This window comes from Pan troglodytes, chromosome 18, assembly GCF_028858775.2.
Source record: "Pan troglodytes isolate AG18354 chromosome 18, NHGRI_mPanTro3-v2.0_pri, whole genome shotgun sequence".
In the NCBI taxonomy this organism is placed as follows: Eukaryota; Metazoa; Chordata; class Mammalia; order Primates; family Hominidae; genus Pan; species Pan troglodytes.
This window is the reverse complement of record NC_072416.2, coordinates 6,032,745-6,060,624: the sequence shown is the minus strand read 5'-3', so window position 1 is coordinate 6,060,624 and position 27,880 is coordinate 6,032,745. Positions and strand designations below refer to the sequence as shown.

General features: G+C 45.7%; 2 protein-coding genes and 1 long non-coding RNA gene across 10 annotated transcripts in view; 1 reads left to right on the top strand and 2 right to left on the bottom strand.

Moving 5' to 3' along the window:
• Positions 1 to 350: 350 nt before the first annotated feature.
• Positions 351 to 8,700, bottom strand: ZNF174 (zinc finger protein 174). 3 transcript variants are annotated; one of them, XM_009430198.5, is made up of 4 exons: positions 8,499 to 8,634; positions 7,363 to 8,036; positions 5,101 to 5,323; positions 351 to 1,394 (listed from the first exon to the last, which is right to left on the bottom strand). In XM_009430198.5, exons 2-4 carry the CDS (start codon positions 7,762 to 7,764, stop codon positions 796 to 798), a joined length of 1,224 nt encoding a protein of 407 aa, XP_009428473.1. In that variant the 5' UTR covers positions 7,765 to 8,036; positions 8,499 to 8,634; the 3' UTR covers positions 351 to 795. The 3 variants fall into 3 exon arrangements, with proteins under 3 accessions (XP_009428473.1, XP_001166927.1, XP_054524761.1); XM_054668786.2 differs by lacking the exon at positions 351 to 1,394 and adding an exon at positions 3,680 to 4,813 and having other exon boundaries at positions 8,499 to 8,614; XM_001166927.6 differs by having other exon boundaries at positions 7,363 to 8,700.
• Positions 8,701 to 8,776: 76 nt separating this feature from the next.
• On the top strand, positions 8,777 to 27,682 carry ZSCAN32 (zinc finger and SCAN domain containing 32). Of its 6 annotated transcripts, XM_009430192.5 has the most exons (7): positions 8,777 to 8,838; positions 12,114 to 12,593; positions 15,970 to 16,135; positions 19,254 to 19,348; positions 19,638 to 19,761; positions 24,832 to 25,314; positions 26,064 to 27,682. In XM_009430192.5, exons 2-7 carry the CDS (start codon positions 12,228 to 12,230, stop codon positions 26,918 to 26,920), a joined length of 2,091 nt encoding a protein of 696 aa, XP_009428467.1. In that variant the 5' UTR covers positions 8,777 to 8,838; positions 12,114 to 12,227; the 3' UTR covers positions 26,921 to 27,682. The 6 variants fall into 6 exon arrangements, with proteins under 6 accessions (XP_009428467.1, XP_009428468.2, XP_063652603.1 ...); XM_063796533.1 differs by lacking the exon at positions 8,777 to 8,838 and having other exon boundaries at positions 12,456 to 12,593; positions 19,588 to 19,761; XM_063796534.1 differs by lacking the exons at positions 8,777 to 8,838; positions 19,254 to 19,348 and having other exon boundaries at positions 12,456 to 12,593.
• The window catches only part of LOC107968777 (uncharacterized), a 32,832-nt gene continuing 16,949 nt past the window's right edge, over positions 11,998 to 27,880 (bottom strand). Inside the window, exons 2-4 of the long non-coding RNA XR_001710196.4 lie at positions 18,631 to 18,786; positions 14,216 to 14,284; positions 11,998 to 12,582 (exon numbers count right to left, since the gene is read on the bottom strand). This is a non-coding gene — a long non-coding RNA (uncharacterized LOC107968777). The remainder of the gene's footprint in view (positions 12,583 to 14,215; positions 14,285 to 18,630; positions 18,787 to 27,880) is intronic.

Sequence of the window (27,880 nt, the reverse complement as noted above, 5' to 3'; positions counted from 1 at the left end):
CTCAATCAAAGGTGCTTTGAGAACAGGCACGGTGGTTCACACTTGCAATCCCAGCACTTTGGGATGCCAAGGCAGGAGCATTGCTTGAGCCCAGGAGTTCAAGACCAGCCTGGGCAACATAGCAAGACCCTGTCTCAAAAAATAAAAAGGGAAAAAAAAAGGTGCTTTGATACAAAAAAGATCCCTCAAATGTAATTTTCTTTTCTTTTTGTAAAAGCACCATCTAACTACTTGGAAACTCTTCTCGCACAAACGTGCATATTCTCATTTAATTCATCCTTTGCTATAAACAGCTAGTAATTACAGAAAGAATATGAGGGATCTATTTTCCAATTAACTTTGCCTTGAAATTCTGGTAGATCACTCATCTTTATTAAAGAAGTGTGCGCATGATAAAAAATTGTCTGGTATGACAGCAAATGCATAACTATATATATAGAATTTATCCCTTAACATATTTTAGAGGATAAAGCAACAGAGGGACGATTTAACAATAAGCGGGCCACCTGCAGGATTGTCCTGATTCTCTCTCAGTAGTTACTCCTTGCTCTCTGCAGAGACTTAAGTTCTCTTTGCCCCAGTGCCCAGACCTGCCACCTCTTCACCCTGTCATCATGCACGGTCGGGCCCTGGTTGGCCTTTTCTGGGCCTCCTCACAGCAGAATGTGCATCATCATTCCTCAAGGGCCTCGTGCTTTCCTTGTAAGTCACACAGTCTTTGTGATTTACATGCAAGTAAGAGGGAGGAGAAACACAAACACCTTCCATGTGAATCTAAAGCATGGAGTGCTCCTTTTAGTCCCCATGGTGAAGCCTGTGATGCTGGTGAAGGTTTGAGCTCTGGCGAAAGCTTTTCCCACACTGGCCACACTGGTATGGCTTCTCTCCAGTGTGGATCCTCTGGTGCAGCTTCAGGGTTGACTGCCGCCCAAAGCAGTTTCCACACTCTCCGCACGTGTAGGGTCTCTCTCCTGTGTGGACTCTCTTATGTCTCTTCAGCTCTGAATTCCACGTGAAGCTTTTCCCACAGTCATCACATTTGTAGGGTTTCTTTGCTGAGCGGGTGGGCTGGTGACCAAGATGTTGCAAACGGTTGCTCAGACTCCGTTTACCTCCTTTGCTTTTCTTTAGCTCTCTCAGTGGGTGGCTTTTTAGGGGGCTGCTGATGTATTCCACCCTGCCATGTCTCTGGTAGTGAGCAAATGGCTTTTGAGCATTTGGGGGGCTGACCTGCCTCCGTGACAACCGAGGTTCACTCATATTTGCCCCTCTTGGTTCAGGATTCTGCAGACCATTCCCTTTGGATCTGCCAGCTGACACTGCACATGGCTTTGCTCCTTTAGCCCCTTCCTGTTGTGGATTTTCCTTGTTGTCACTTCTCATTCTGGGGGCCTCTATAATTAGAAAGAAAATGCTTCATTTTCTGCACTTGGAAGAAATAACTTCAGCAAGAGTTATGAAATACTCTGAGAGGTTTCTCAAAGGGTGGCCCTCCATTGGCAACTTGCATTAGACTCATCTGGGGCACTTGTTAAACAAGCAGGCTCTTCACCCTTCCCCCAAAGCTGCTGGGTCAGAATCTCTGGGGGTTGGGCCTGATAATCTGCACAGTTAGCAGGCTTCTGGGGTGACTGTGATTTATATTAGATTTAGGAACCAAGTTCTCCATCCTCCTTCTTCCTTTCTCCCTTTAGGGAAAGGTTTAGGAAATGAAGAACAGGGAAAAGCAAACCCATCAGAATTTGGTATCTAATGAATGAAAGAAGGAAGAGAGGTGAAATCTCAACATTGTAAATTTTACTGCTGTAGTCCAATGCCTGAGCTATTTCAACAAATACCCCTCACTTAGTAAACACTAATTGACAACCACCTTCTCTTCAAAAGATGGTAAGTTCAGAGACTGATGTTTTCTTTCATTACAAATTTGACAGTATATGAGTTCAGAAACTGGAATATGGGCTTAGCCATGTATCCTAATTACAGAAGGATTGACAGTCTGGATGGAGATGAGCTGGAACGGCCTATGGGAAATCACAGGATCTGGAGAAGGATCCCTTGTGATGTGGAAAATGTGTGTGTGCACACGTGCATGCACAGGCGCATGCACGTTGTTCAATATGGCAGCCACTAGCCACATGTGACTATGTGGCTACTGGGTACTTGAAATGTGACTACTGTGACTAAGGAACTTAATTTTAAATTTTATTTAATTTTAATTCATTTAAATTCAAATGTAAATAATCAGCCTATACAATCAGGGTCAATTGCTTTTTGACAAGACAATTCAATGGGAAAAGAATAGTCTTTTTCATAAAGGATTCTAGGACTACTGGATTTCCACATACAAGAGAATGAAGTTGGACCCTGCTATGGTCTGAATGTTTATCCCCCCTGTCCCCTGACACACATATATTGACAGTCCCCAGTGCAGTGGTCTTGGGAGGTGGGGCATCTGGGAGGTGATTAGGTTATGAGGGTGGGGTCCTCATAAATGGGATTAGTGTCCTTATAAAAGAAACCCAAGAGACTACCATGTGGGGACTCATAGCAGGCACCATTTATGAGGAATGGGCCCTCGCCAGACACCAAATCTGCTGCCACCTTGATCTTGAACTTCCCAGCATCCAGGAACTATGAGCAACAAATTTCTGTTGTTTATAAATTACCTAGTCTAAGGCAATTTGTTGTAACAGCCTGATCAGATTAAGACAGACCCCTGATCAGACTGACAGACCCCTACCTCAAATCCTATATAAAAATTGACTTGTTTCTTTATGTATGGGGAAAAAATTAACTTAAAATGGACCAAATAGCTGAAAGTAAGAGCTAAACCTATGTCTCTTTGAAGAAACCATAGCTGTACATATTTGTGCCCTTGGATTAGGCAGTTGTATTTTACACATGACACCAAAGCATAAAGAAAGAAAAAAATAGATAAATTAGACTGCAGCAAAATGAAAAACGTGTGCATCAAAGGACACTGTCAAGAAAGTGAGACAACCCACAGAATGAGAGAAAAGATTTGCAAATTACACATAAGGGTCTAGTATCTAGAATACATAAAGGACTCTTATAAAAAATAAAGACAAATAACCTAATTTAAAAATGAGCAAAGGATCTGAACAGACATTTTTCCACACAAGCTATGTAATTGGATAATAAGCACATGAAAAGATGTTCAACACCATTAGTCACTAGGGAAATGTAAATCAAAACCTCAAATCAAAATTTCTCACCAAATAGGATGGGTATAAGACAATAACAAGTGCTAGCAAGAATGTGGAGAAATCAGAACCCTCACACAGTATTGGTGGGGATGTAAAATGGTGCAGCTGCTTTGGAAAACAGTCTGGTAGTTCCTCATAAGTTAAACATGGAATTACCACATGACCTAGCATATGGTAATTCCACTCCTAAGTATATACTCAAGAGAAATGAAAACATGTCTACACAAAAACACACATTTATAGCAGCATTCTTCATAATAACCAAAAAGTAGAAACAACCCAAAAATCTATGAACAGATGAACCAACATGAACAGAAAACCAACATGTAATATATCCGTACAATGCCTATTATTCAGCCACAGAAAAGGAATGAAGCACTGATTGATGCTACAGCATGGATAAAACTTGAAAACATGCTCAGTGAAAGAAGCCACACACAAAAGACCACATATTGTGTGATTCAATTTATTTATTTATTTATTTTTGAGACAGGGTCTTACTTCGTCACATAGGCTGGAGTGCAGTGGCACGATCTCAGTTCACTGCAGCCTCGACCTCCCAGGTTGAAGTGATCCTCCTGCCTCAGCTCCCCCAAGCAGCTGGGATTACAGGTGTGCAGCACCATGCCCCGCTAATTTTTGCATTTTTTGTAGAGACAGGATTTCGCCATGTTGCCCAGGCTGGTCTCGAACTCCTGAGCCTAAGTGATCCGCCTGCCTCGGCCTCCCAAAGTGCTGGGATTACAGGCGTGAGCCACTGTGCCCGGCCTGTATCATTCCATTTGTATAAAATGTTCAGAATAAGCAAATCTAGAGACAAAAAGTAGACTGTGGTTGCCAGGGGCTAAATGTTTATGTTCCTCCAAATTCATATGAAATTCTAACTCCCAAGGTAATAGTGTTAGGACATGGGGCCTTTGGGAGGTGATTAGGTCATGAGGGTGCTGCCCTCACTGGAATGGGATTAGTGCCTTCATGAAAGAGCCCCACGGGAGCCTGTCTTCCCCTTCTGCCACATGAGGACTGAGAAGTAGGCAGTCTGTGACCTGGAAGAGGGGCCTCACTGGAACCCAACCATACTGGCACCTTGAACTCAGACTTCCTAGCCTCTAGAACTGTGAGAAATAAACTCCTGTTGTTTATAAACTACCTAGTCTCTAGCATTTTATATTAGCAGCCTGAACAGACTAAAACACGAAGTACCTCATTGGATGTAGCAAATATTAAGAAACGGAGGATTTTTGTCTTCTTGTAACCCTCCTCCCTAACGTGCTCACTGTATCTTGTATTCACATCACCAGGCTTGGCCAAAATGTCACTGTCATTCAGGCTTAGAGATCACAGGACTGTGTAGAACAAGGCCAGCAGTTACACAAGTATCACACCAGAGAAAGGGAAATAGATTTGAGGATCTAAAGTACAAGCAACATCACAGAGGAGGACAAAGATATACGATATAGGGTGGGTTTTTTTTTTCTACCAGGCCCCTCTAAACAGAGAAGCATCTTAAGCAATGAAACTCAGCCATAGCTTGCATGGAAGTTCATCTGTGGCCATATTTGGATCTGTCTTTTCTATAAGAAGTTCTGAAACGGACAGAAAAGTAGGTACAACCCTGTCATGCACTGGATTCTTAAATTTTCATTAACAGAAAATGATAAAAACATACTTATTTGTAGTATCACCACCATCCTAATTAGTGAAATTTGTTTAGTGAATAATCATCTACTATTATATATAACATTTAAAAAAACACACACATGTGGTCTATGCCTTTGCAGAACCATGAGATACATTGATGGAGATAAAGGGCTGAGATACATTGATGGAGATAAAGGGCTGATGAGAGGGAGAGAAAAGGCAGAGTGTTTACCTGTCCCAGCCAATTTGGGGGTTGGTTCTTGGAGGAGTGGGGATTTCTCCCAATGATGGGGGCTCAGCCGGTCATAAGCTCCTGCCTGGGAAGGCTCTGCTGGAGAGCTCTCCCTGAGATCTCTCCTAGGAGTCTGCGGTTGAAAGTCTGGCAGTTCCTGTTCTCCAAGCTGAGATCCAGTTTTCTCCAAGAGCACCTTTTGCCCCTGCATACAAACGGCCACCTAGGAACAAGCCCCATCCATTAATTCCATCCATCAGGACTGAGGGAAGGTTGATCTCTCACTGTTGTATAATGACCCGTTTACCTTGGGAATTGCTGATAACCATCTAGAGGTCAACTTTCATAGAAACCACTGAAACCCTCAAAGGAAGTAAAGGGAAGGACGTGAAGAATGACAGGAATGAGGATGCTACAAGTCAGCCGAGTGGCTTCCCCTAAAGCTTGGGCCTTTCTCAAGGGCCAGAGTCAAAGTCATCAGGGTAGTTGCTGGCACAAATATCAGGGTCGGTCACGACACTGGGCCATCAGATGCCTACTCTACACACCACCCCCACCTACTTCTGCTGGAAATAGGCCCTGTAGGAACAGGAAGCAGTATGGTGAGGGGCTGTTAAAAATCCTTCTTACCTAATACTTTGTTCTGCCAAAGGCTTTCCTGGTAAGGAGATCCCAGTAGTAGCAGGGGTCTAAGAGGACTACCCCACCTTCATTCCCTAACAAGTTCTATTTTCCGAAGTACCTGCCGTTTGCTTCTTGCCTAGGCCCTGACTGGGGTCTGACTTCGGGGCGGGGAGTGGCAAGCAATGGCAACGCTGGCCAGTTGAACTGTAACTTCCTGATCCAAAGACAATAAGCTAGTCAGGCATTGTGTGGTTCACTCCTATAATCCCAGCACTTTGGGAGGTCAAGACGGGCGGATCGCCTGGGCCCAAGAAGAGTTCAAGACCAGCCTGGGCAATGTGGAGAAACCCTGTCTCTACAAAAGTACAAAAATTAGCCACGCATGGTGGCATGTACCTGCAGTCCCAGCTACTTGAGAGGCTGAGGTGTGAGGAACACTTAAGCTGGACATGGAGGTTGCAGCGAGCTGAGATCGTGCCACTGCCCTCCAGCCTCAGCAACACAGTGAGACCCAGTCTCAAAAAAAAAAAAAAAAAAAAAAATCAAAGACAAAAAGCTAGGCCAGGCGTGGTGGCTCACGCCTGTAATCCCAGCACTTTGAGAGGCCAAGGCGGGAGGATCACTTGAGGTCAGGAGTTCGAGACTAGCCTGGCCAACATAGTGAAACCCCCTCTCTACTAAAAAATACAAAAATTAGCTGGGCGTGGTGGCAGGCACCTGTAAACCCAGCTACTCAGGAGGCTGAGACCTGAGAATCGCTTGAACCTGGGGTGCAGAGGTTGCAGTGGGCTGAAATGGCACCACTGCACTCCAGCCTGGGAAACACAGCAAGACTCCATCTCAAAAAAAAAAAAAAAAAAAAAAAAAAAAAAAAAAAAAAAAGACTATAAGCTAAACACTGGAAAGACAATAAGCTAGAACTTCCAATGAAATGAAGTTCCCCAAAGTCCAACTGCTACCCAACAGGGTGACCCTATCTGCTAAGAATTCTGCTTGTAGGAAAACTAAGTTGGGTGGGGGAAGAGCTGACAGAAGGGATTCAAGAACCTTACAATTACTTCTGGTGACACAAGGTGCATAAAGGAATGGTAAGAACCTTGGTCCTCTGTTGCCTCACTGGGTATCAGTAGTTGGATTTTCTAAAAACCTGTTAATAACTCAGGATAGGTTCCCAGATAGAGGCTGGAAGCAACTTCTGAAGCCATCCAGTCCACTTCTGAGACTCAGTCCTTAAATAGGAGAGATCCAGATACCAAACATTACCTAGATGAAAAAGAAATTGGCCGGGCACTGTGGCTCACACCTGTAGTCCCAGCACTTTGGGAGGCCGAGGCGGGCGGATCACGAGGTCAGGAGATCGAGACCATCCTGGCTAACACGGTGAAACCCTGTCTCTACTAAAAATACAAAAAATTAGCCGGGCGCGGTGGCGGGCGCCTGTAGTCCCAGCTACTCGGGAGGCTGAGGCAGGAGAATGGCGTGAACCCGGGAGGCGGAGCTTGCAGTGAGCCGAGATAGCGCCACTGCACTCGGGCCTGGACGAAAGAGCAAGACTCCGTCTCAAAAAAAGAAAAGAAAAAAAAAAAAAAAAAGAAAGAAAAAGAAATCCCCAGGATGATGGGAGAGGACCCTCCTTACCCACTGCTTTGGTTTCTTGGATGCTCTGTGAAAATCTTCCACGAGGGTCACAATCTCCTTGCTGCTCATTGGACATCGATGCCTGACCCGAGCCTGGATCTCCGGGGGCAGGATGGTCAGGAACTGCTCCATCACCAGAAGCTCCAAAATCTGCTCCTTGGTGTGCAGCTCGGGTTGCAACCACTGACGGCAGAGCTGTCGGAGCTGGGAGAGCGCCTCTTGGGGTCCAGACACCTCTTGATAACAAAAGCGTCTGAAGCTCTGGCGGCAGAGCTCAGGATCTGGGCAGTTTTTTTGCAGAGTAGGCCCCCGTTTCTCTTCTAGTTTGGTTATTATGTGTCTCTCTTGCTTGGAGGAAGCTTCAGTGTTGGAGCTTAAAGTTATCTCCATTTTAGCTGCCATTTTGGGCGTCAGGAGACAACTCTCTCCTTGTAAACGGGTTAAGCCTTTGGGATCATGACCCTGGAGAAGTCTCTGAATACTAGAAAGATTCTAGAAACGAAGGTTCTCTGAGGATGTTAGGGGGAACGGGATGCAGAGACAAGGCCTCACTTGCTAGCCTTTACTAGCCAAACTCAAGACAACGTGGTCCCTGGGAGTGGGAAGAGTTTTGTCTTCTTGTCAGTTTTTTGCAGTCTTGCAAAGGAGAAAAGTCATAACGTCCTGAAAGGACTCTGGGGAAAAAATACTTCTTTTATTTCAGTAGCAAGCACACAGGTCTCGGGTTTAATGAGCAATACGTTCTAACCGGCGGGTGGAGCGGAATCCCTAGGAAAAGTTCAAGCTGTCACAGGTAGCTTGCCCCAACTCTCCCGCATCCTGGCGGAAACCGACCGGGTGCATGTCGCCGGGTGCTCAACGGTAGAGCTAAGCGAGGCCAGAGCGCCAGCCGGGGGTGTGAGGTAGCGAACAGCCTCCTGCACGCGAGCAAAGAGGCTGCTCGCTGCCGAGGCGCCGCAGGCCCAGTGGCTCCGGCCTCCAGGGCGGCCCCGCGGCCGAGCCAGCCCCAGGCCTGGCGAAGCTGCCGCAACCCGATGCGCAGCTGAACTCCACGCCCGGTGTGAGCTCAGACTGGCGACTGCGACACCAGTACCCCGAGCAGCCCGGCGACCCGCACCCACCTGCAGCCGACTCACCTCTCCGGGAACCCAAGACCAAGGGACTTAGGACCCGACACCGGCGAGCACGGGCTGGGGGCGGGGTCGATGCCACTCGCTGCGGAGACGCCCACTAGCTGCTGAGGACAACTACTGAGAGGGCCCGCCTCCTGCCAAGGGCATTCTCTACCGTCTATTGGTTGCTGCGTCTGTCAATACGCATCCCGGGAGTCTGTCGCAGTGCATCCCGGGAGCTGCAGTCCGGCAACTCGGCTTGCGGGCCTGCGCAGGGGCGAGCGTAATGGGCGGAGCGAATCGCGCCGCTGACTTCCGGCCCGGAGGCTGAGAGAGTTTGTGGAGTCGCGAGTGCTGATATCCGGTGAGTTCTCCGCTTCCTTGCGGCCGGCGGGATTAGCGGCTGGGCCCTGCGACGGCCGAGGAGCCCCTCCCCGCTGGGAGTCTTCTCCGAGGCGTTTGGGTCCGACCCCGATGGGCGTCTCCTTGGGACAGGCAGCCTCCCTCAGGCCGGGCGTCCCCAGACGCGCCGCGATGACCGTGCCCCGCTCCCACCGCGCGGATCACCCCGAGCCTGAGCGCCGGCGCCCCGGGACCCCCTGGCCTTGACCCTGCTCATCTCGTCCCTGTCTCGCCCACTCCCTACTCATCCACAGTGCCTAGCCCTGGCACCGAGTGCGTTCTGAGTACTCAATAAACAGTTAACTAAGTGAAAAACCTATCAACCTGGTTCCCCATCCTCATGCTGCATTTTTTTCCGAGTGTTTGGGCCATCGCTAGAGTGAAGTAAAATTTTCAGAGAACAGCATTTTAAAATTTAACGATGAGTGGGAGGTAAGGGGTCAAAAGGGGTCAAGAAGGGTGCAGGTTCCGCCTTCTGCATGAAGTTAGAAGAGCTTTTATTAAATTATTCTTCAGCCAGGTAAGGCACAGGATGAACATAATGAAGGCAAGGGGTGCAGGTTCTAGTCCTGGCCTTGCTGCCTAGGAGCTGTGCTGTGTGATGCTTTAGGCAAGATACTTCATCGCTCTCAGTTTCTTTTTGGCTAAAAAGCAGTGCTAACAATCATAATGCCCTTGATTTCTCTATCTCTAGAAGCACTGAAATGTACAGAGAATTTAAGTGAAGGCAGTTCAAGTTCCTTGAGAAAAGGGAACCCAAATCCATTTTTAAAATATAAAAAAATTTCTTTAATTTTTAAAAAAACATTTACCATCATAACCATTTTTAAGTGTACAGCTCAGTAGTCCTGAGTATATTCATCTTGTTGTGCATGCTGGATCCATTTTAATACCACATGGTGAGGGTCTATCAGCCCCTGTAGAAAATGTAAATTACGATCTGCTTTAATCTGTGTTTTAAGTAGTTAAAAACCAACACAAACTCATTAAAAAAGACTGCCTTCGCGGGTGCAGTGGCTCACACCTGTAATCCCAGCACTTTGGGAGGCCAAGGTGGGAGGATCACTTGAGCACAGGAGTTTGAGACCAGCCTGGGCAACATAGTGAAATTCCACCTCTACAAAAAATACAAAAGTTAGTTTCTATTTAAAATTATTTTTAAGGTCAGGCATGGTGGCTTATACTTGTAATCCTAACACTTTGGGAGGTTGAGGTGGGAGGATTGCTTGAGTTCAGGAGTTTGAGACCAGCCTGGGCAACAGAGTGAGACTCCATCTCTAAAGATAAAAAAAGAAATAAAATTATTTTAAAAAGTTATTGTTTAATTTTAAATTATATAAAACTATTTTTAAAATTAACTCTTAAAAAAATATATTGCCTTACATAAACTGGCCTTGGAGATCCAAACATGTTGTCAAGACTTGAGTATATTGTCCTCTTGTGAACAGGTTCACTCCTGTGATGGAAGAGTGGAGCAGAGAGTGGGACATAGTTGCAGACAACTCTGGTCTTACATTTGCCCATTTACCAATTCCCAGAAAATGAAGAGCTTTCCCTACCTCTCATGTAAAATCTGAGAAAAGAATTTTGATAGGCCTAGCTGTGTGTCATATGCCCACTTCTGGGGAAGTGGGTATTGTAATTAATATCCCCACCAGAACCAATGAGAGGGACTTTTTCTTTTTTTGAGACAGTCTCGCTCTTGTTGCCCAGGCTGGAGTGCAATGGCGTGATCACAGCTCACTGCAACCTCCGCCTCCCGGGTTCAAGCGATTCTCCTGCCTCAGCCTCCCGAGTAGCTGCGACTACAGGTGCGTGCCACCATGCCCAGCTAATTTTTTTGTATTTTTAGTAGAGACGGAGTTTCATCTTGTTAGCCAGGATGGTCTAGATTTCCTGACCTCGTGATCCGCCCGCCTTGGCCTCTCAAAGTGCTGGGATTGCAAGCGTGAGCCACCGTGCCCGGTCGAGGGGGACTTTTTCACAAAGGAAGAAGATGCTGCTACTAGAAGTGGGAAAGGAATGCTGGAAAATAAAAACATACAGCAAACCCGAACAGTCACTTATCCACGTTGTGTGTGTGTGGAGTAATAGTGATGAAGAAGTTAATCAAGAAGCACACACACACTAGTTCTCCCCCGAGGAGAGGGTAGCAATTGGGAACATGAATTCAGGCTTCTTGAGGATAGGGAAGGACAGGAAAAAGACCTAGGTGTGTGAGGGAGGAAGGGAAGCAACAGGTGAACTACATCGTCAGGAACAGTTTGAGTAACTCGTCAGCAGACACAGAATCTTGGCTGGGAGAAAACTATATTTTTTGGTACTGTAACTGCCCAGTGGGTTCATCTTGCCCACTGCCTAGATAAAGCCAGTTTGTCAAGACAGGGGAACTGCAATAGAGAAAGAGTTTAATACGCACAGAACCGGCTAAATGGGAGACTAAAGTTTTATTACTCAAGTCAGCCTCCCCAGAAATTCAGAGGCTAGGGCTTTGGCACGCAGTTGGGTAGGGAACAGGGAATGCTGACTGGTTGGGGATGCATTCATAGGGCTGTGGAAAACGGTTTTTGTGTGCTGAGTGCGATTTTGGGTGGGAGCCACAGAGGAGTCCCTGGTCTAGGTGGAGCCATCTGGTTGTCAGAAAGCAGAGGCCTGAAAAGGCATCTCAAAAGGCCAATCTTAGGTTCTACAATCGTGATGTTATTTAATTGGGGAAGTTACAAATCTTGTGACCTCTGGATAATCATTTCATTATGCCTACATCTTAGCAGAATTCAGGCCCCTCTCATTCTCCTAACCTAGTGGTCTTTAATTAGTTTTACAAAGGCAGTTTAGTTTTGGGAAGGGTTATTATCATTCAAACTATAAACTAAATTTCTCCCAAAGCTAGCTTGGCCCACACCCAGGAATGACCAACGGCAGTTTGGAGGTTAAAAGCAAGATGGAGTTGGTTAGATCCTATGTCTTTTAGTGTCATAATCTTCTCACTGTTAATGGTTTTTGCAAAGGCAGTTAGCCAGGATGGTCTAGATCTATTTCTAGTGTTTTGGATCCTTTGTGTAGATTTGTGGAGGGAGTAAAGGAAAGGGATAGAAAGTAAATCACAAGAACCAGAGTGAAGGAATGTTTGATAGGTTTATATTGTCTTTTTCCATCCTCTTCAGACATCCTTCAAAGTTGAGCCCTTTTTTTCTGCTGTGAGTCTTTACACATGTCTGACACTCTCATGTCCCACAGATTACAGAAAGACATTCCTTGCAGGAGAACATGGCTTCCCAGTGATGTGGGAAAGATGGACTCTGATCTCCAGGGTAGAAGTGGCAACCAGAGTAAGCCAGTTCGTTGAAGCAAATGATGGCTGCAGTGAAGAGTACCGAGGCACACCCATCCTCAAACAAGGATCCCACACAGGGCCAGAAATCAGCCCTCCAGGGTAACAGCCCTGACTCCGAGGCCTCCCGTCAGCGCTTCAGGCAGTTTTGCTACCAGGAGGTAACTGGCCCACATGAAGCTTTTAGCAAACTCTGGGAACTCTGTTGTCAGTGGCTGAGGCCGAAGACCCACTCGAAAGAGGAAATCCTGGAGCTGCTGGTTTTGGAGCAGTTTCTGACTATCTTGCCAGAGGAGATCCAGACCTGGGTGAGGGAGCAGCATCCAGAAAATGGCGAGGAAGCTGTGGCTCTGGTTGAGGATGTACAGAGAGCTCCTGGACAACAGGTGAGAAAAGGAAGTCGGAACTTTGTGGTTTTGGTTATGAAGTTGTCGGGGAATCCAGTTAATGGAGAGGTGCTTGGTTGAGAAACATACAGTAGCCCTCTGCTGCCCACAGAAGGTCTTGGCTATCTTGGGTTGGTCCTATGCCCTTATAATACGGGAAGAATTTCTCATCTGTGGATACAGCTGCTAGACATTCATATATTTAATAATATTTGAAGTCCCTAATTAAAGTGGTAAAAACACTCCGAAAAATTCTCGAAAACAAGGCCAGGGAAAGGACAACTCTCCTTCACTCAGGGGATGAAGGAAAACTAGAGATGCTAGTGAATAAAAATCTAGTTTCATGCTAGGAGCTTCTTTGAGGGCAGAGTGACATGTGTTGTACACTCAACAAAATTATATTAGAGCCAGGCCTTGCTCTGGTTCTTGCTGCCGGGATTAAGTGTTCAGTTTGGGACACTGATGGATTCATAAAATATCCTTTTACGGTCAGGACTACGTCTGAGATCTGATCGGTGTAACCAGCTTATATTTTCTTGGAGCAGGGAGGTGGGAAAGGCACAGGAAGAGGAAAAGTAACACACTAGCTTCGGTTGTGGAAGAGTTGGTAGGAGGAAGGCAACTGAAATTGGGTAAGTCTGGGAGAGGCCTAGAGTAATGGAGGGCACAGGTCAGAGGAACGTTGGTCAGCCTGAGTGGGTCTGTGATCAGAGCAGGAAGCAGCTCGCTGGGTGCCAGAGTCTGCATGGCTGGAATGGGAAGGACCTAGGCAGCAGATATGCTTGTGTTTCCCAGTGAGGAGGCAGGGATGTGCACGGGCTGTGGGAAGAGGAACGGGTGAAGGGGGATGTAGATGAAATTTGGTAGGATTGAAGAGTTAGTACTTTTGACTTAATTTAGAGAGGGGAAGAGCAGCTTGATGGTGATGCATCAGGGAAGAAGTTGAGGAAATTAGTCTGAAATCTGTGGGATTGGGACTTTTATTCATAAGTAAGATTGAATGGAGAGGTGCAGTAGCACTTGTATAAAGGTAGAGCTTGGAGAACTGAACTATTATAAATAGAGTGGGAATCCCAGTATGCCAAGAGTCATCCTAGCCCAGTTCCCCTTCCATCACTCTGTTTGATGGTCTCTCCTCTTCTTATCCTTAACCATGTCGGAATCACACTTATGTTTATTTTATTTATTTATTTTTTGACAGGGTCTTGGTCTGTCACTTAGGCTGGAGTGCAGTGGCATGAATGTGGCTCACTGCAGTCTCAGCCTCCTGGGTTCAAGCGATCCTCTTGCCTCAGCCCCCCAAGTAGCTGGGACTACAGGTGCACGCCACCATGCCCAACTAATTTTTGTTTTTTATTACAGATGAGGTTTTGCCATGTTGCTCAGGCTGGTCTTGACCTTCTGAGCTCAGGCAGTCCACCCACCTCAGCCTCCCAAAGTGTTGGGAATACAGGTGTGAACCATTGTGCCCGGCCCACACTCTTAATATAAAAGAAAACAGTGCAGGAGTGTATAGGTTAAACACCTATTTGAAACCTAATTTATTAGTCCATTCTCACACTGCTATAAGGACATACCCGAGACTGGATAATTTATAAAGAGAAGAGGTTTAATTGACTCACAGTTCTGCATGGCTGTGGAGGCCTCAGGAAACTTAGAATCATGGCGGAAGGGGAAGCAAACATGTCCTTCTTCACATGGCAGCAGGAAAGAGAAGAATGAGAACTGAGTGAAGGGGGAAGCCATGAGAACTTACTATCACTAGAGTAGCATGGAGGAAACTGCCCCCATGATTCAATTAGGTCCACCGGGTCCCTCCCATGACACATGGGGATTATGGGAACTACAATTGAAGATGAGATTTGGGTGGGGACACAGCCAAACCATATTACCTATCATGAAAGTGAAGGAGAGAGCAAGAAGTGGAGGTGGGTAGTAGGAATAGAGGTTGATGTAATTTCTCAGGACCCCACTTGCCTCTCAGTACCTCTCTTCATTCCCTTTAAGGGTGTTTGTTATAAGCATGGGACTTAAAGAATGAAGATGGCTCTGAAAGACAAAAGTTGATTTTCAGTGACCGTTGATATTGAGGATTTTACAGTGAACAGGACAGGCACGGCCCCTGGCCTGCTGGAGCCCACAGTCCATGGGGGAAACAGACAATCATAAATCAAAAGTAAACCATAAAGATCGTTTGAGATGAGTGCTTGGAAGGAAATGAGCAGAGTGATGTGATAACTGGAGTGTTGGGAGATAGGCTGTGAGGTAGGGCCTCTCTGAGGTGACACTGAAGGAGGAGAAGGAACCATTTGTCCCAAGAGCTGGGAGGAGAGTACTCCAGACAGAGGGCACAGCACATACCAAGAGCCTAAGGTGGGAAAAGACTGGGCAGGTTTGAGAGGAAGAAGGGAGGGCTTGTGGCTGGAACTCAGAGACTGGGGAAGAGTGCTGTGAGAGAAAGGGAGGAGGCCGGGCAGAATGATGCTGGGCCTTTTAGGCTGCGAAGAGGAGTTTGGATTTTATTCTGTGTGCAGTGGGAAGCCACTGAAGAGTGTTGTTACTACGGAGGGACAGGACTCTAGATTTTAAAAAGATCACACTGGATTCCATGTAGAGAGAATGGATTGGAGGGTCCAGCAGTAGAGAGGATGCAGACAGCAGATAGTGTCCTGGACCCTGATGGAGCCATGAGGTGAAGAGAGAGGACCAATGCGAGGTCTCTTTTGAAGACAGAACTGATACTGGATTTGGGGGGCAGAGGAAATGGCCTAGTGCTGAAGTCATGGGGGTTTGCTAAAGTGAAAGCTGACATTCTCTCTTCTAACAAATATATTTCAGTTTTTAACAGTTCTGGTGTGTCAAGCTCTATGCTAGGTGCTGTCATATAAATAATCTTAACCACTTCAAAGAGTTTTTTTTGTTTTTGAGACAGAGTCTTGCTGTGTTGTCCACGCTGGAGTGCAGTGGCGTGATCTTGGATCACTGCAACCTCCGCCTCCTGGGTTCAAGTGATTCTCCTGCCTCAGCCTCCCAAATAGCTGGGGTTACAGATTCACACCACTACACGCAGCTAACGTTTGTATTTTTAGTAGAGACGGGGTTTCTTTCACCTTGTTGCCAGGCTGGTCTTGAACTCCTGACCTCACGTGATCCACCTGCCTCGGCCTCCCAAACTGCTGGGATTACAGGCGTAAGCTACTGCCCCTCAAAGACCTAATTCTATTAATTTTTATTTTATTACAGCAGCAATACAGTGGCTCCTAGATTTTTCTCTTCTGCTTCCTTATGTTACACATTTTTTAATGCCACTCTTAGGAGTTGTAAAGTCCAGCTTAGGCAGGAATTTGTAGTGATGGATAATGGGGTCTGTTCTCAGGTTCTAGATTCTGAGAAGGACTTGAAAGTACTCAAGGAGGAGATGGCCCCTTTGGGAGCAACCAGAGAATCACTGAGATCCCAATGGAAACAGGAGGTTCAGCCAGAGGAACCGACTTTTAAGGGATCACAGAGCTCACACCAAAGACCAGGGGAACAGTCAGAAGGTAAGCAGAAGCCTCTGTCCTCACCTGAGGCAGGTGAGGAACAATCATTTACTGGAAACAAACGTCTGAACTGAGTCCACCCAAGGGTTCCAGACTAAATGCCTTTGAAATACATCCAAAAACTGGCAGGGCGTGGTGGCTCACGCCTGTAATCCCAGCACCTTGGAAGACCAGACAGGCGGATCACCTGAGGTCAGGAGTTTGAGACCAGTCTTGCTAACATCGTGAAACCCCGTTTCTACTAAAAATACAAAAAATTAGCTGGGCATGGTAATCCCAGCTACTCGGGAGGCTGAGTCAGGAGAACTGCTTGAACCCAGGAGGTGAAGGTTGCAGTCAGCCAAGATCGCACCACTGTATTCCAGCCTGGGCTGTCTCAAAGAAAAAAATATATATATATGTATGTATGTATATATATATATATAAATATATATAAAATATATATAAATATATATAAATACATATATATATATATCTCCATATCCAAAAGCAAGATTACAAATTTCAGTTGAGGGTAATAGCACTTAAAGTAGGAACAGAGATTCTTTATGTGTTAGCATAATTCTTTTTTATTACAATTCTGTTACTAAAGAATCAGGCGTCATTAAAGGTGAACATGGTTACCTTCACCTTCTGCACAGCAGTTTTTCATATACTTGAAGACATTAAATCCCCTTCCCCATCCAACTTAATCTTTTCCAGAATACATTTTTATTATTTTTGCTTTTCTTCCAGAGCTCTATTTTTTGTTTTTACTTGTCTTAATTTTTTTAGAAAACTTTTTTTGTTTCTTTGTTTTTTGAGACGGAGTCTTGCTCTGTCGCCCAGGCTGGAGTGCAGTAGTGCGATCTTGGCTTACTGCAAGCTCTGCCTCCCAGGTTCACGCCATTCTCCTGCCTCAGCCTCCCGAGTAGCTGGGACTAAAGCACCCGCCACCATGCCCGGCTAATTTTTTGTATTTTTAGTAGAGACGGCGTTTCATCATGTTAGCCAGGATGGTCTCGATCTCCTGACCTCGTGATCCACCTGCCTCGGCCTCCCAAAGTGCTGCGATTACAGGCATGAGCCACCACGCCCGGCCTTAGAAAACTTTTTAAACTAAAAAAATTATCTTGGCTGGGTACAATGGCTTATGCCTGTAACCTCAGCACTTTGGGAGGCTGAAGCAGGAGGATAGCTTGAACCTAGGAGTTCGAGACCAACCTGGGCAACATAACAAGATCCTGTCTCTACCAAAAAAAAAAAAAAAAAAATTGTTTTAATTGAGGTGAAGGTCACATAACATAAAATTAACCATTTCAATGCACAATTCAGTTATGCTTACTACATTCACAGTGTTATGCAGCCATCACCTCTGTCTAGTTTCAAAACATTTTTATCATCCCGAAAAGGAAACCCTGTACCCATTAAACAGTTGCTCCCCATTCTGTTTCCATGGATTTACCTGTTCTGGACATTTCATATAAGTTGAATCACATGTATTATGTGACGTTTTGTGTCTGCCTTCTTTAACTTTTCATGTTTTGAGCATGTATCAGTACTTTGTTCCTTTTGATGGCTGAATAATATTCCATTGCATGGATATTCCAAGGGTCTATATTTTTATAAGTCTTTTTCCATAAAGTAATTTGGCTAGATACTTGCTGCCTTTTCTGTTTAATTGAAAGCTGCCATTACAGGTTGCTAGGTAAGTTTTTTTTAAGAGACAGGGTCTTGCTCTATTGCCCAGGCTGGAGTGCAGTGGTGGCATCATAGTTCACTGCTGCCTCAAACTGCTAGGTTCAAGCAGTCCTCCTGCCTCAGCCTCCCAAAGTGCTGGGAATACAGGCATGTGCCACCACACCCAGCCTGAAAAACAGTGTGTCTTGATGATGTTTAAGTTGGCAAACCTGTGTTGATAAACTGGAAAATTGTCTAAGAGATTTTAGTGTTTTGGTTTTTTTTTTTTTTTTTTGAGATAGAGTTTCACTCTTGTCGCCCAGGCTGGAGTGTAGCGGCATGATCTCGGCTCACTGCAACCTCTGCCTCCTGGGTTCAAGTGATTCTCTTGCCTCAGCCTCCTGAGTAGCTGGGATTACAGGCGCCTGCCACCGCGCCCGGCTAATTTTTTGTATTTTTAGTAGAGACAGGGTTTCACCATGTTGGGCAGGCTGGTCTGGAACTCCTGACCTCAGGTGATCTGCCTGCCTCGGCCTCCCAAAGTGCTGGGATTACAGGCGTGAGCCACCGCGCCCAGCTGATTTTAGTTTTTTTTTAAGCAAAGTAAATACTCTTGTCAACATCTTTATAAACTTTGCCACTTAGCATTTACTTCCTTTTAATCCTTGGGAACACCTGTGTTCTCTGTGTGTGATTTCCAAGGCTTTGGGACAGCAGGGGGCTGTAAGTAAAGAGAAGCAGGACTTGCTGCCTTCCAGGCTAGGCTCCCGCTGCTTCCCAGGCCCATGGGCCACTCACAGATCTGGAGTGTTGTCACCTCCCGAAGGGTCACATACCTCTGAGTTGCCACTGAAGTTCCATTAATAAGTCATAGACATGATTCATTTTATTTGTACAATTTTTTAAGTTTTCCTATATTTTTAAGCGATGTCACAGTCATATTTGTACAATTCTTGAAGTTGGAGACTTGAGAAAAAATGTATTATCTTGGTCTGAAAGATATAAAGGGTTTCTGTTATTGTGGTATTTTAAAGAGTACTCTGGTTATCTTTGGGTGGCAGGGCTATGGAGAGATTTTTGTTTGCCCACTACGATTCTCTTTTTTTCCCTGACATGTATATTTTTCTTTAAAATGAAAAAAAAAATTAAAGCTCTTATGCCAAGAGGAATCTCATGAAAGGAACTTCTCACCTCACAGAGGCCGTGAGCTCTGGCAGTGGTTCTCAAACTTGAGTTTGCCTCAGACTCATTCGGAGGTGGGAGAGTGATAAAACAGAGTCCTAGGCCCCACCTCCAGAATTTCTGATTCAGAAGATCTGAGGTGGGGCCCCAGAATTTGTATTTCTGATGGGTTGCCAGGGGCTGCTGATGGGGCTGGCCCAGGAGCCCACTTTGAGAGCTTCTGCTCCGTGCTGTTGTGTGGAAGCCGCCCTCTAATAGCGGCTGTTTTTTCCCCCAGCCTGGCTTGCTCCTCAGGCTCCCAGGAACCTGCCTCAAAACACAGGTCTCCACGACCAGGAGACAGGTGCTGTGGTCTGGACAGCTGGGTCCCAGGTGAGCTGTGGTTGATGCCTTCTGTCTCCTGAGTACCCACTCTCACCCCAAAACCCTCTTCATTTCCAGAGACATGAGAAAGATTCTGTGTGGTCCATGGGGCTTCTCGGGTTATTTTGATTCTGTCCACTCTGACCTCATCACATGGCTCAGAACCTGTCCCACTGGGAGCTGAGCTCCCCTGCCTTTGCCTTGCCCCTGATCTGACAACTGTGATCCTGTCTCTGCCCCCACCCCAGGCTAGAGTGGTGCTATTTTATCGGTAGCAGCAGCTCCAGTGTTGTTACAGGGACCAGCCATGTGTGACAACAGAGCTGTATCCCTCTGTCAGCAAGAATGGATGTGCCCAGGCCCTGCAAAAAGGGCCCTCTACAGGGGTGCCACCCAGAGGAAGGACAGACACGTCTCGCTGGGTAAGGATCCATCTTCCCTCCAGGTCAAGGTGGATGTGTTCAGTTGTTCAGAGAGGCTGAAAGGACTTGAGAGGGAGGGAGACAGAGGGAGTGGGGAGACTGTTGGGTGGAGGGAAAGGAGGAAGTAAATGGGGAACCAGAGCAGGCAAGAGAGACACAGGCAGAGATCAAAAGAAAGGGGCAGCATGTGTGACCGGCAGTCAAGAACATGGGAGGTGAAGGGTGAGGCGGTGGAGAAGCAAAATGTGATAGTGAGACAGAGTCAGAACAAGCAGTCCAGAGCCGGAGCCAGACAGGCGGCCACCAGGAGCACAGATGTGTTCATGCTGAACGTGCGCTCATGCACACAGGTAGCAGTAGTCGCTCCCGAGTTTCTCCAGTGGCAGAGGAGATTAACAAATAAAACCACCCAACCAGGACAGTCTACTATGCCCAGGCCTTCCGGGAGGAACCAGGCCCTTTCCCAGCATCTCAGGACACTTGGGGAAGGTTCTGCCAAGCAGACCGCTCTCTTGCCTTTTTCAAATCAGTTCTGTCCCATCTGGGCCAAATGCCTCCTCCTCAGAGCAGCCTCCCTGACCATGCAGATTCAGAGACAGACACTGCAGCTCACTGGGCCTAGATGTCTCCTCTGCTGCTTCACATGCAGGGTACTCCTGGCTAAGCCCAGGGTGGGAGGGACTACACGAGGCTGTGAACACAGGCCCTGTGACACTGCCCCGCCTCACTCTACAATGTTGCCCTCCCCAGTGGTGTGTGGTTTTTCCCTGCTCTGCCCCTGCCATCCCTCCCCTCCTTTGCCAGGAACTCCCGGTTTCCTGGCTTCATCATGTGCCATTTCTTGCTGCTTCTTCAGGCTTCTGCACCTTATCTCTGTCCAGTTGCAGGAGAGTATAGTGTCTTTTTGAGCTCTGTATTGAGATTTGTATTACTAAGTATATATGGATAATACAATAAGGTGAGATATAAATATTTTTGTACTTGTGATTTTTAACTTATTAGGTGAAATTCACATGACATAAAATTAACCACTGTAAAGTGAACAATTCTTTGGCCTCTAGCACTTTCAGAGTGTTGTATAATTACCACCACGTCCAGTTCCAGAACCTTTCCATCACTCCAAAGTAAGGTCCCACAACCATCCAGCAGTTTCTCCCCGTCCTCCCCCTGCAAGCCCTTTGCAGACACCAGTCTTCATTCTGTCTCTGTGGATTGAGCTATTCTGAATATTTCATGTAATGGTACCTGTAATTTTAACTGCTACAACATTAGGCTTATTGAATAAGGGCTTGTAATCCCCACACACTTTTGGTTTCTTGTCAACCATTCAGGATCCTTTAAAATTAGAGGTAAGAGTGGAGACAGAATGTGAGAGGACAAGTCATTCTTTCCACAAATATTAATTTAGTGCCTACAGTATCCCAGACCTAGTTCTAGGTCGTTAGGGATACAACAGTGAACAAACAGATAAAGATTCCTGCCCTGTGGGAAGAGACAGACCAAAGCATAATCAGTAAGCGGCAGAAGATGTTAGAGGGCGATAAGCGCAATGGGAGAGAAGCAGCAGCAGAGCAGCGTGATGGGAGTGCCAGGGCAGAGGTTGGTTTGCAGTTTTCAGTTTGGGTCCTCAGGGTCGCCCTCACTGAGAAAATGACATTTGAAAAGACTTGCCGAAGGAGGAGGGATGAGCTATGCAGCCATATCCTACATGGAGGAAGAGTGTAAGACAGACGCAATGACTTGGGCTGGAGCGAGGTGGGCATGCCAGTTCACTGGCACAGAGTACACCCATTAGTAATGAGAAAACGAGCTCAGAAAGCCAGATCAAATGAGTGCTGCTAGCTGAGACTGAGAGGGAGCAATTAGAAACTTTTATAACAATTTGACACTGCTGCACTATTCGGTTGCATTTTTATTGTATTTTACAAAAGAAATAAGCACAAGACTCCTGTCCTTCACAGATAATTTGAGAAGTACTAATATAGGATCATGAGGCCCTACATGAAGGACTTTTTTCTTCTGAGTGAAATGGGGGAGCCTTGTGCGGTTCTGGGCAGAGGAGTAATAGTTTTAAAAGGACCACTTTGAGTATTTCACTTTATTTGGCACTTAACTCTACGTAAACATTTATTTGTGTCTCTTTTTGCTGGAGAGACTTCTATAGGACTGTGACCTCCTTGAAGGCAGGGTTCATGTAATATTTATATTTCTCAGAAACTGGCATTGTAGGCACTCAGTGTTAGTTAAATTGAATAACAAAGGAGGGGACTCCCTCTGGCTGTTGGGTTGAAAGTAGACCGTAGAAGGTCCAGAGTGGAAGCAAGAAGACCAGATAGGCTATGGCAGTGATCCGGGCATGAGGTGATGGTGGCTCAGTGTGGAGAAGAGGGGGTGACAAGAAGAGGCTGGTGCCCTTCAGAGCATCATGACCAGATGTTGGAATGTACTTGCTGGGACAGCTCTAGTCAAATCGGTCCTCATGAACTGGCCCAGATGGGCAGCAGGTGTGTGTGGTGAGGGTTGTTTAGTAGCCAGCCATCCTGAACTGCTCTTCTCAGATGTTTACTACTTATTCTTACCTTGGTGTGTTAACTGCTGTCATTTAGTTTCCTGTTATCTACAAGGATGACAGGAGATATAAACAGATAGAGACGGGCCGGATGAGGAGGTATTCCTGTATCAGGGAGGGAACAGGCAGATATATCCTTACAACCAGCTCCTCTGTCCCCTAAATCTTTGCTTTCCTTGAGTATCACCTGTTCACTGTGTCCTCTTATGTGGCCACCCTCAGGAAGTCCCACAACTGTCAAGGCAGGCAAGCCACTACCCTTATTGCCAGCCACCTCTCCAGGAGGAATGAGTAGGATTGAGAATAATTAAAGAGAAATTAAAAAGGCAGCTTTAGTAAATAACCCTACAAGTCCTCCTCAGTGGAGGGAATGTCTTTTGTATTATACTAAAAGTTTTCATGTTTTAGACAAAAAGCCACAGTGAGATTTCTTCCTAGAAATAACAATAGCCAGTTGTGGCACAGTTTGAGAAACCAGGATGTAACTTTTTTTTTTTTTTTAATACTTTAAGCTTTAAGGTACATGTGCACAAAGTGCAGGTTAGTTACATATGTATACATGTGCCATGTTGGTGTGCTGCACCCAGGAACTCGTCATTTAACATTAGGTATATCTCCAAATGCTATCCCTCCCCTCTCTCCCCACCCCACAACAGGCCTCCGTGTGTGATGTTCCCCTTCCTGTGTCCATGTGTTCTCACTGTTCAATTACAACCTATGAGTGACAACATGTGGTATTTGGTTTTTTTTCCTTGCAATAGTTTGCTGAGAATGATGGTTTCCAGCTTCATCCATGTCCCTACAAAGGACATGAACTCATCATTTTTTATGGTTGCATAGTATTCCATGGTGTATACATGCCACATTTTCTTAATCCAGTCTATCATTGTTGGACATTTGGCTTGGTTCCAAGTCTTTGCTGTTGTGAATAGTGCTGCAATAAACATATGTGTGCATGTGTCTTTATAGCAGCATGATTTATAATCCTTTGGGTATACACCCAGTAATGGGATTGCTGGGTCAAATGGTATTTCTAGTTCTAGATCCCTGAGGAATCGCCACACTGACTTCCACAATGGTTGAACTAGTTTACAGTCCCACCAACAGTGTAAAAGTGTTCCTATTTCTCCACATCCTCTCCAACACCTGTTGTTTCCTGACTTTTTAATGATTGCCATTCTAACTGGTGTGAGATGGTATCTCATTGTAGTTTTGATTTGCATTTCTCTGATGGCCAGTGATGATGAGCATTTTTTCATGTGTCTTTTGGCTGCATAAATGTCTTCTTTTGAGAAGTGTCTGTTCATATCCTTTGCCCACTTTTTGATGGGGTTGTTTTTTTCTTGTAAATTTGTTAGAGTTCATTGTAGATTCTGGATATTAGCCCTTTGCCAGATGAGTAGATTGCAAAAATTTTCTCCCATGCTGTAGGTTGTCTGTTCACTCTGATGGTAGTTTCTTTTGCTGTGCAGAAGCTCTTTGGTTTAATTAGATCCCATTTGTCAATTTTGGCTTTTGTTGCCATTGCTTTTGGTGTTTTAGACATGAAGTCCTTGCCCATGCCTATGTCCTGAATGGTATTCCCTAGGTTTTCTTCTAGGGTTTTTATGGTTTTAGGTCTAACGTTTAAGTCTTTAATCCTTCTTGAATTAATTTTTGTGTAAGGTGTAAGGAAGGGATCCAGTTTCAGCTTTCTCCATATGGCTAGCCAGGTTTCCCAGCACCATTTACTAAATAGGGAATCCTTTCCCCATTGCTTGTTTTTGTCAGGTTTGTCAAAGATCAGATGGTTGTAGATATGCGGCATTATTTCTGAGGGCTCTGTTCTGTTCCATTGGTCTGTATCTCTGTTTTTGTACCAGTACCATGCTGTTTTGGTTACTGTAGCCTTGTAGTATAGTTTGAAGTCAGGTAGCATGATGCCTCCAGCTTTGTTCTTTTGGCTTAGGATTGACTTGGCAATGCGGGCTCTTTTTTGGTTCCATATAAACTTTAAAGTAGTTTTTTCCAATTCTGTGAAGAAAGTCATTGGTAGCTTGATGGGGATGGCACTGAATCTATAAATTACCTTGGGCAGTATGGCCATTTTCACGATATTGATTTTTCCTACCCATGAGCATGGAATTCTCTCTCTGTCATCAGGCTGGAGTGCAGTGGCACAATCTCAGCTCACTGCAACCTCTGCCTCCTGGGTTCAAGTGATTCTTCTTCCTCAGCCTCCTGAGTAGCTGGGACTACAGGCACACGGCACCACACCCAGCTATTTTTTTTTTTGTATTTTTAGTAGAGACAGGGTTTCACCATGTTGGCCAGGATGGTCTCGATCTCTTGACCTCATGATCTGCCCTCCTTGGCCTCCCAAAGTGCTGGGATTACAGGTGTGAGCCACCGCGTCCAGCCTAGGATGTAACTTTTTAAGCTGCCAAAACTGCACACTGCAGTATGTACAGTCCTCCATGATCTAACTGACAGATCTAATTGACCTATTCTTTGTCCCCCAGCAACAGGTGTGCCCTGGGGCTATGAAGAGACCAAGACGCTCCTGGCTATTCTTAGTAGTTCTCAATTTTATGGAAAACTCCAGACCTGTCAGCAGAACAGCCAGATCTACAGGGCCATGGCGGAAGGACTCTGGGAGCAGGGTTTTCTGCGGACCCCAGAACAGTGTCGCACCAAGTTCAAAAGCCTACAGTTGAGTTACCGCAAAGTGAGGAGAGGCCGTGTGCCTGAGCCTTGTATCTTTTATGAGGAAATGAATGCTCTTTCAGGCTCCTGGGCCTCTGCACCTCCTATGGCAAGCGATGCTGTTCCTGGCCAAGAAGGAAGTGATATTGAGGCTGGAGAGCTGAATCACCAGAATGGGGAACCCACGGAGGTAGAAGATGGCACTGTGGATGGTGCAGACGGGGATGAAAAGGACTTCAGGAATCCTGACCAGGAAGTCAGGAAACTAGACCTGCCAGTGCTGTTCCCAAACAGACTTGGTAAGACTCCCTTGGCTCTGATGGTCAAAGGATGGCAAAGTCCACTTTAGAGGCCATTAGCCTAGCAGTTGAGTAGGAGCTGTCACTGATCCTGGCATCATCATCATCTTGATGTGTGACCCTATCCAAGTTTTGGTTTTCATGGAGTTAAAGGTTATTCCCCTTGCATTTTACAGCCCTGATTTTGCATTTGCCAACCTCTTTCAACTAAGTTCATGTCATCTTTTCCCATGGAGTTTCACTATGCATTGTCAGACTGCTGGTTAGGCCTCCAGACCAGGTCCATCTTCTCCCTTTTTCTCTAGCATGGCCTTGCCTTTCACAGCCTGAGCCTATGCTGGCTGGGTACTTAGCACCTTGCTTTCTTCCTGTTTGAGCTGGCCAAGCCCAGGGTTGCCTTTTGTTATTCTGCTGCTAGAAGTTAGAACATTCAAGAATTGAGGGTACACCTATAAACAGACTGGCAGATGATATAGCGCTTAATGTCTTGCCTCAGTTTGTCATTGTGTCAGAACATCCGAAAAAAAGATAGGAGAAAAGTTGGAGTTTAGGGCATAATTTTCCTTTAATAATTTGGAGCTCAAAAATATTACAATGAGAAAATATAAAAAGTTATTAATTAGCAGGAGACTTAATCACATGAAGAATTTCAATTAGATATTTCTTCTACGTAGTATAGTTATAACTTTGCATTCCATTGTTTTCCTTCTCTATAGTCCGTGTATTTCTGTGGTTTTTTTTTTTTTCAGGTTTTGAGTTCAAGAACGAGATTAAAAAAGAAAATCTAAAATGGGATGATTCAGAGGAAGTAGAAATAAACAAGGCTTTACAGAGAAAGTCCAGAGTTTATTGGCACTCTGAGCTACAAAAAGGCTTGGAGAGTGAGCCAACATCAAGAAGGCAATGTAGAAATTCTCCAGGGGAGAGTGAGGAGAAAACCCCATCCCAGGAGAAGATGAGTCACCAGAGTTTTTGTGCCAGGGACAAAGCCTGTACACATATCCTCTGTGGGAAAAACTGCTCTCAGAGTGTGCACTCTCCCCACAAGCCAGCGCTCGAACTGGAAAAAGTATCTCAATGTCCCGAATGTGGGAAAACCTTTAGCCGAAGTTCTTATCTTGTTCGGCATCAAAGAATCCACACAGGCGAGAAGCCTCACAAGTGCAGTGAGTGCGGGAAGGGCTTTAGTGAGCGCTCCAACCTCACTGCCCACTTACGAACTCACACAGGGGAGAGGCCCTATCAGTGTGGGCAATGTGGGAAAAGCTTCAACCAGAGTTCCAGCCTCATTGTCCACCAGAGGACCCATACTGGGGAAAAGCCTTACCAGTGCATTGTCTGTGGAAAGAGATTCAATAACAGTTCCCAGTTCAGTGCTCACCGGCGCATCCACACTGGGGAGAGCCCATACAAGTGTGCAGTGTGTGGGAAAATCTTCAACAATAGCTCCCACTTCAGTGCCCACCGAAAAACCCACACTGGTGAAAAGCCTTACAGGTGTTCTCACTGTGAGAGAGGCTTCACTAAGAACTCTGCCCTCACCCGTCATCAGACAGTACACATGAAAGCAGTACTCTCATCACAGGAAGGAAGAGATGTGTTATGAGTGTGTCGGTAAACTGTCAGATTAAGTTCCTCAGGTCAGCATGTATGAGCTTTCTTCTGCTGTGGAGAGATCTAGCCAGTCCCTGACTTTGCAACAGACCTACTGACTACTGGATCTTAAGACCCATGTCTAGGACCAGGAGTCAGCATAAGGACGCTGACCTCTCCTGGCTGTGCCTGTGACTCCAGAGTCCTATCTTACTGTGACTTAAAGTTTGATGGAGAGAAAGCTGTAGGATCCATAAATTCTACCAGTAAACCAGGGTCTTCCTGTTCCTAGCACTGAGAATGGGCACCCAGTGGTCCAAGAACACTTTCTGGGCTAACATAGTCCTCCCACAGGGCTGAGAAAGAAAGTGTCTCCTTTCCTGGGAAGCACATGTAAAAGTTAAGGGCCTGAATCTCTTCTAAACCAATAATTGACCTCTAGGCACCCACCATAATACTGCTACCTTCAGGGCAGAAGACACTGCTCTTTGTAACCCAGCCACCACCAAAAAGCGAAATAAGGAAGGATGGTTAAGCCATTGGATAATACTGAATCTGTTTCCCTAAGTGACTTAACCTTAGAGCAAGCACAACATCCAGGTTAATTTTTTGTAAGATTTCTCCTTTTATTATTGTCCTCATCATAGTTCCTGATTGTCTCTTAAAGTAAGTGGTTTATAGACATTACTATTTCTGATAATAATTTACAAACTACTATAAACAAATTTATAAACATTACTAATTTCTGATGAAAATAAAGTTGTTTCTCCCTCCACTTCCTTGGCCTTTGGTTGTAATTTTCTCCATCAAAAACTATACTCGTGCAGAAGCCTGCAGGGTCCTGAAAATGATGTATATAACTGTAGAGTCTGCTTCAGGGCAGTAGGACATGCAGAGAAGGAATAGGGGTAGGAAATGGGGAAGAGGGAATTAATTGGATTGGGAAGGGTTTGTGCCATCATGAGAGGGAAGA

Bases quoted from the DNA above. Each gene is read 5' to 3' on its own strand.
- ZSCAN32 (XM_009430192.5), top strand. From the start codon at position 12,228: ATGATGGCTGCAGTGAAGAGTACCGAGGCACACCCATCCTCAAACAAG. The intron at 16,136-19,253 runs GTAAGCAGAAGC...TTTTTCCCCCAG, and splicing joins ACCAGGGGAACAGTCAGAAG to CCTGGCTTGCTCCTCAGGCT. The intron at 19,349-19,637 runs GTGAGCTGTGGT...GTGTTGTTACAG, and splicing joins TCTGGACAGCTGGGTCCCAG to GGACCAGCCATGTGTGACAA.
- ZNF174 (XM_001166927.6), bottom strand. From the start codon at position 7,764: ATGGCAGCTAAAATGGAGATAACTTTAAGCTCCAACACTGAAGCTTCC. The intron at 5,324-7,362 runs GTAAGGAGGGTC...GCTTGTTCCTAG, and splicing joins CCAAGAAACCAAAGCAGTGG to GTGGCCGTTTGTATGCAGGG. The intron at 1,395-5,100 runs GTAAACACTCTG...TTCTAATTATAG, and splicing joins CCCCAAATTGGCTGGGACAG to AGGCCCCCAGAATGAGAAGT.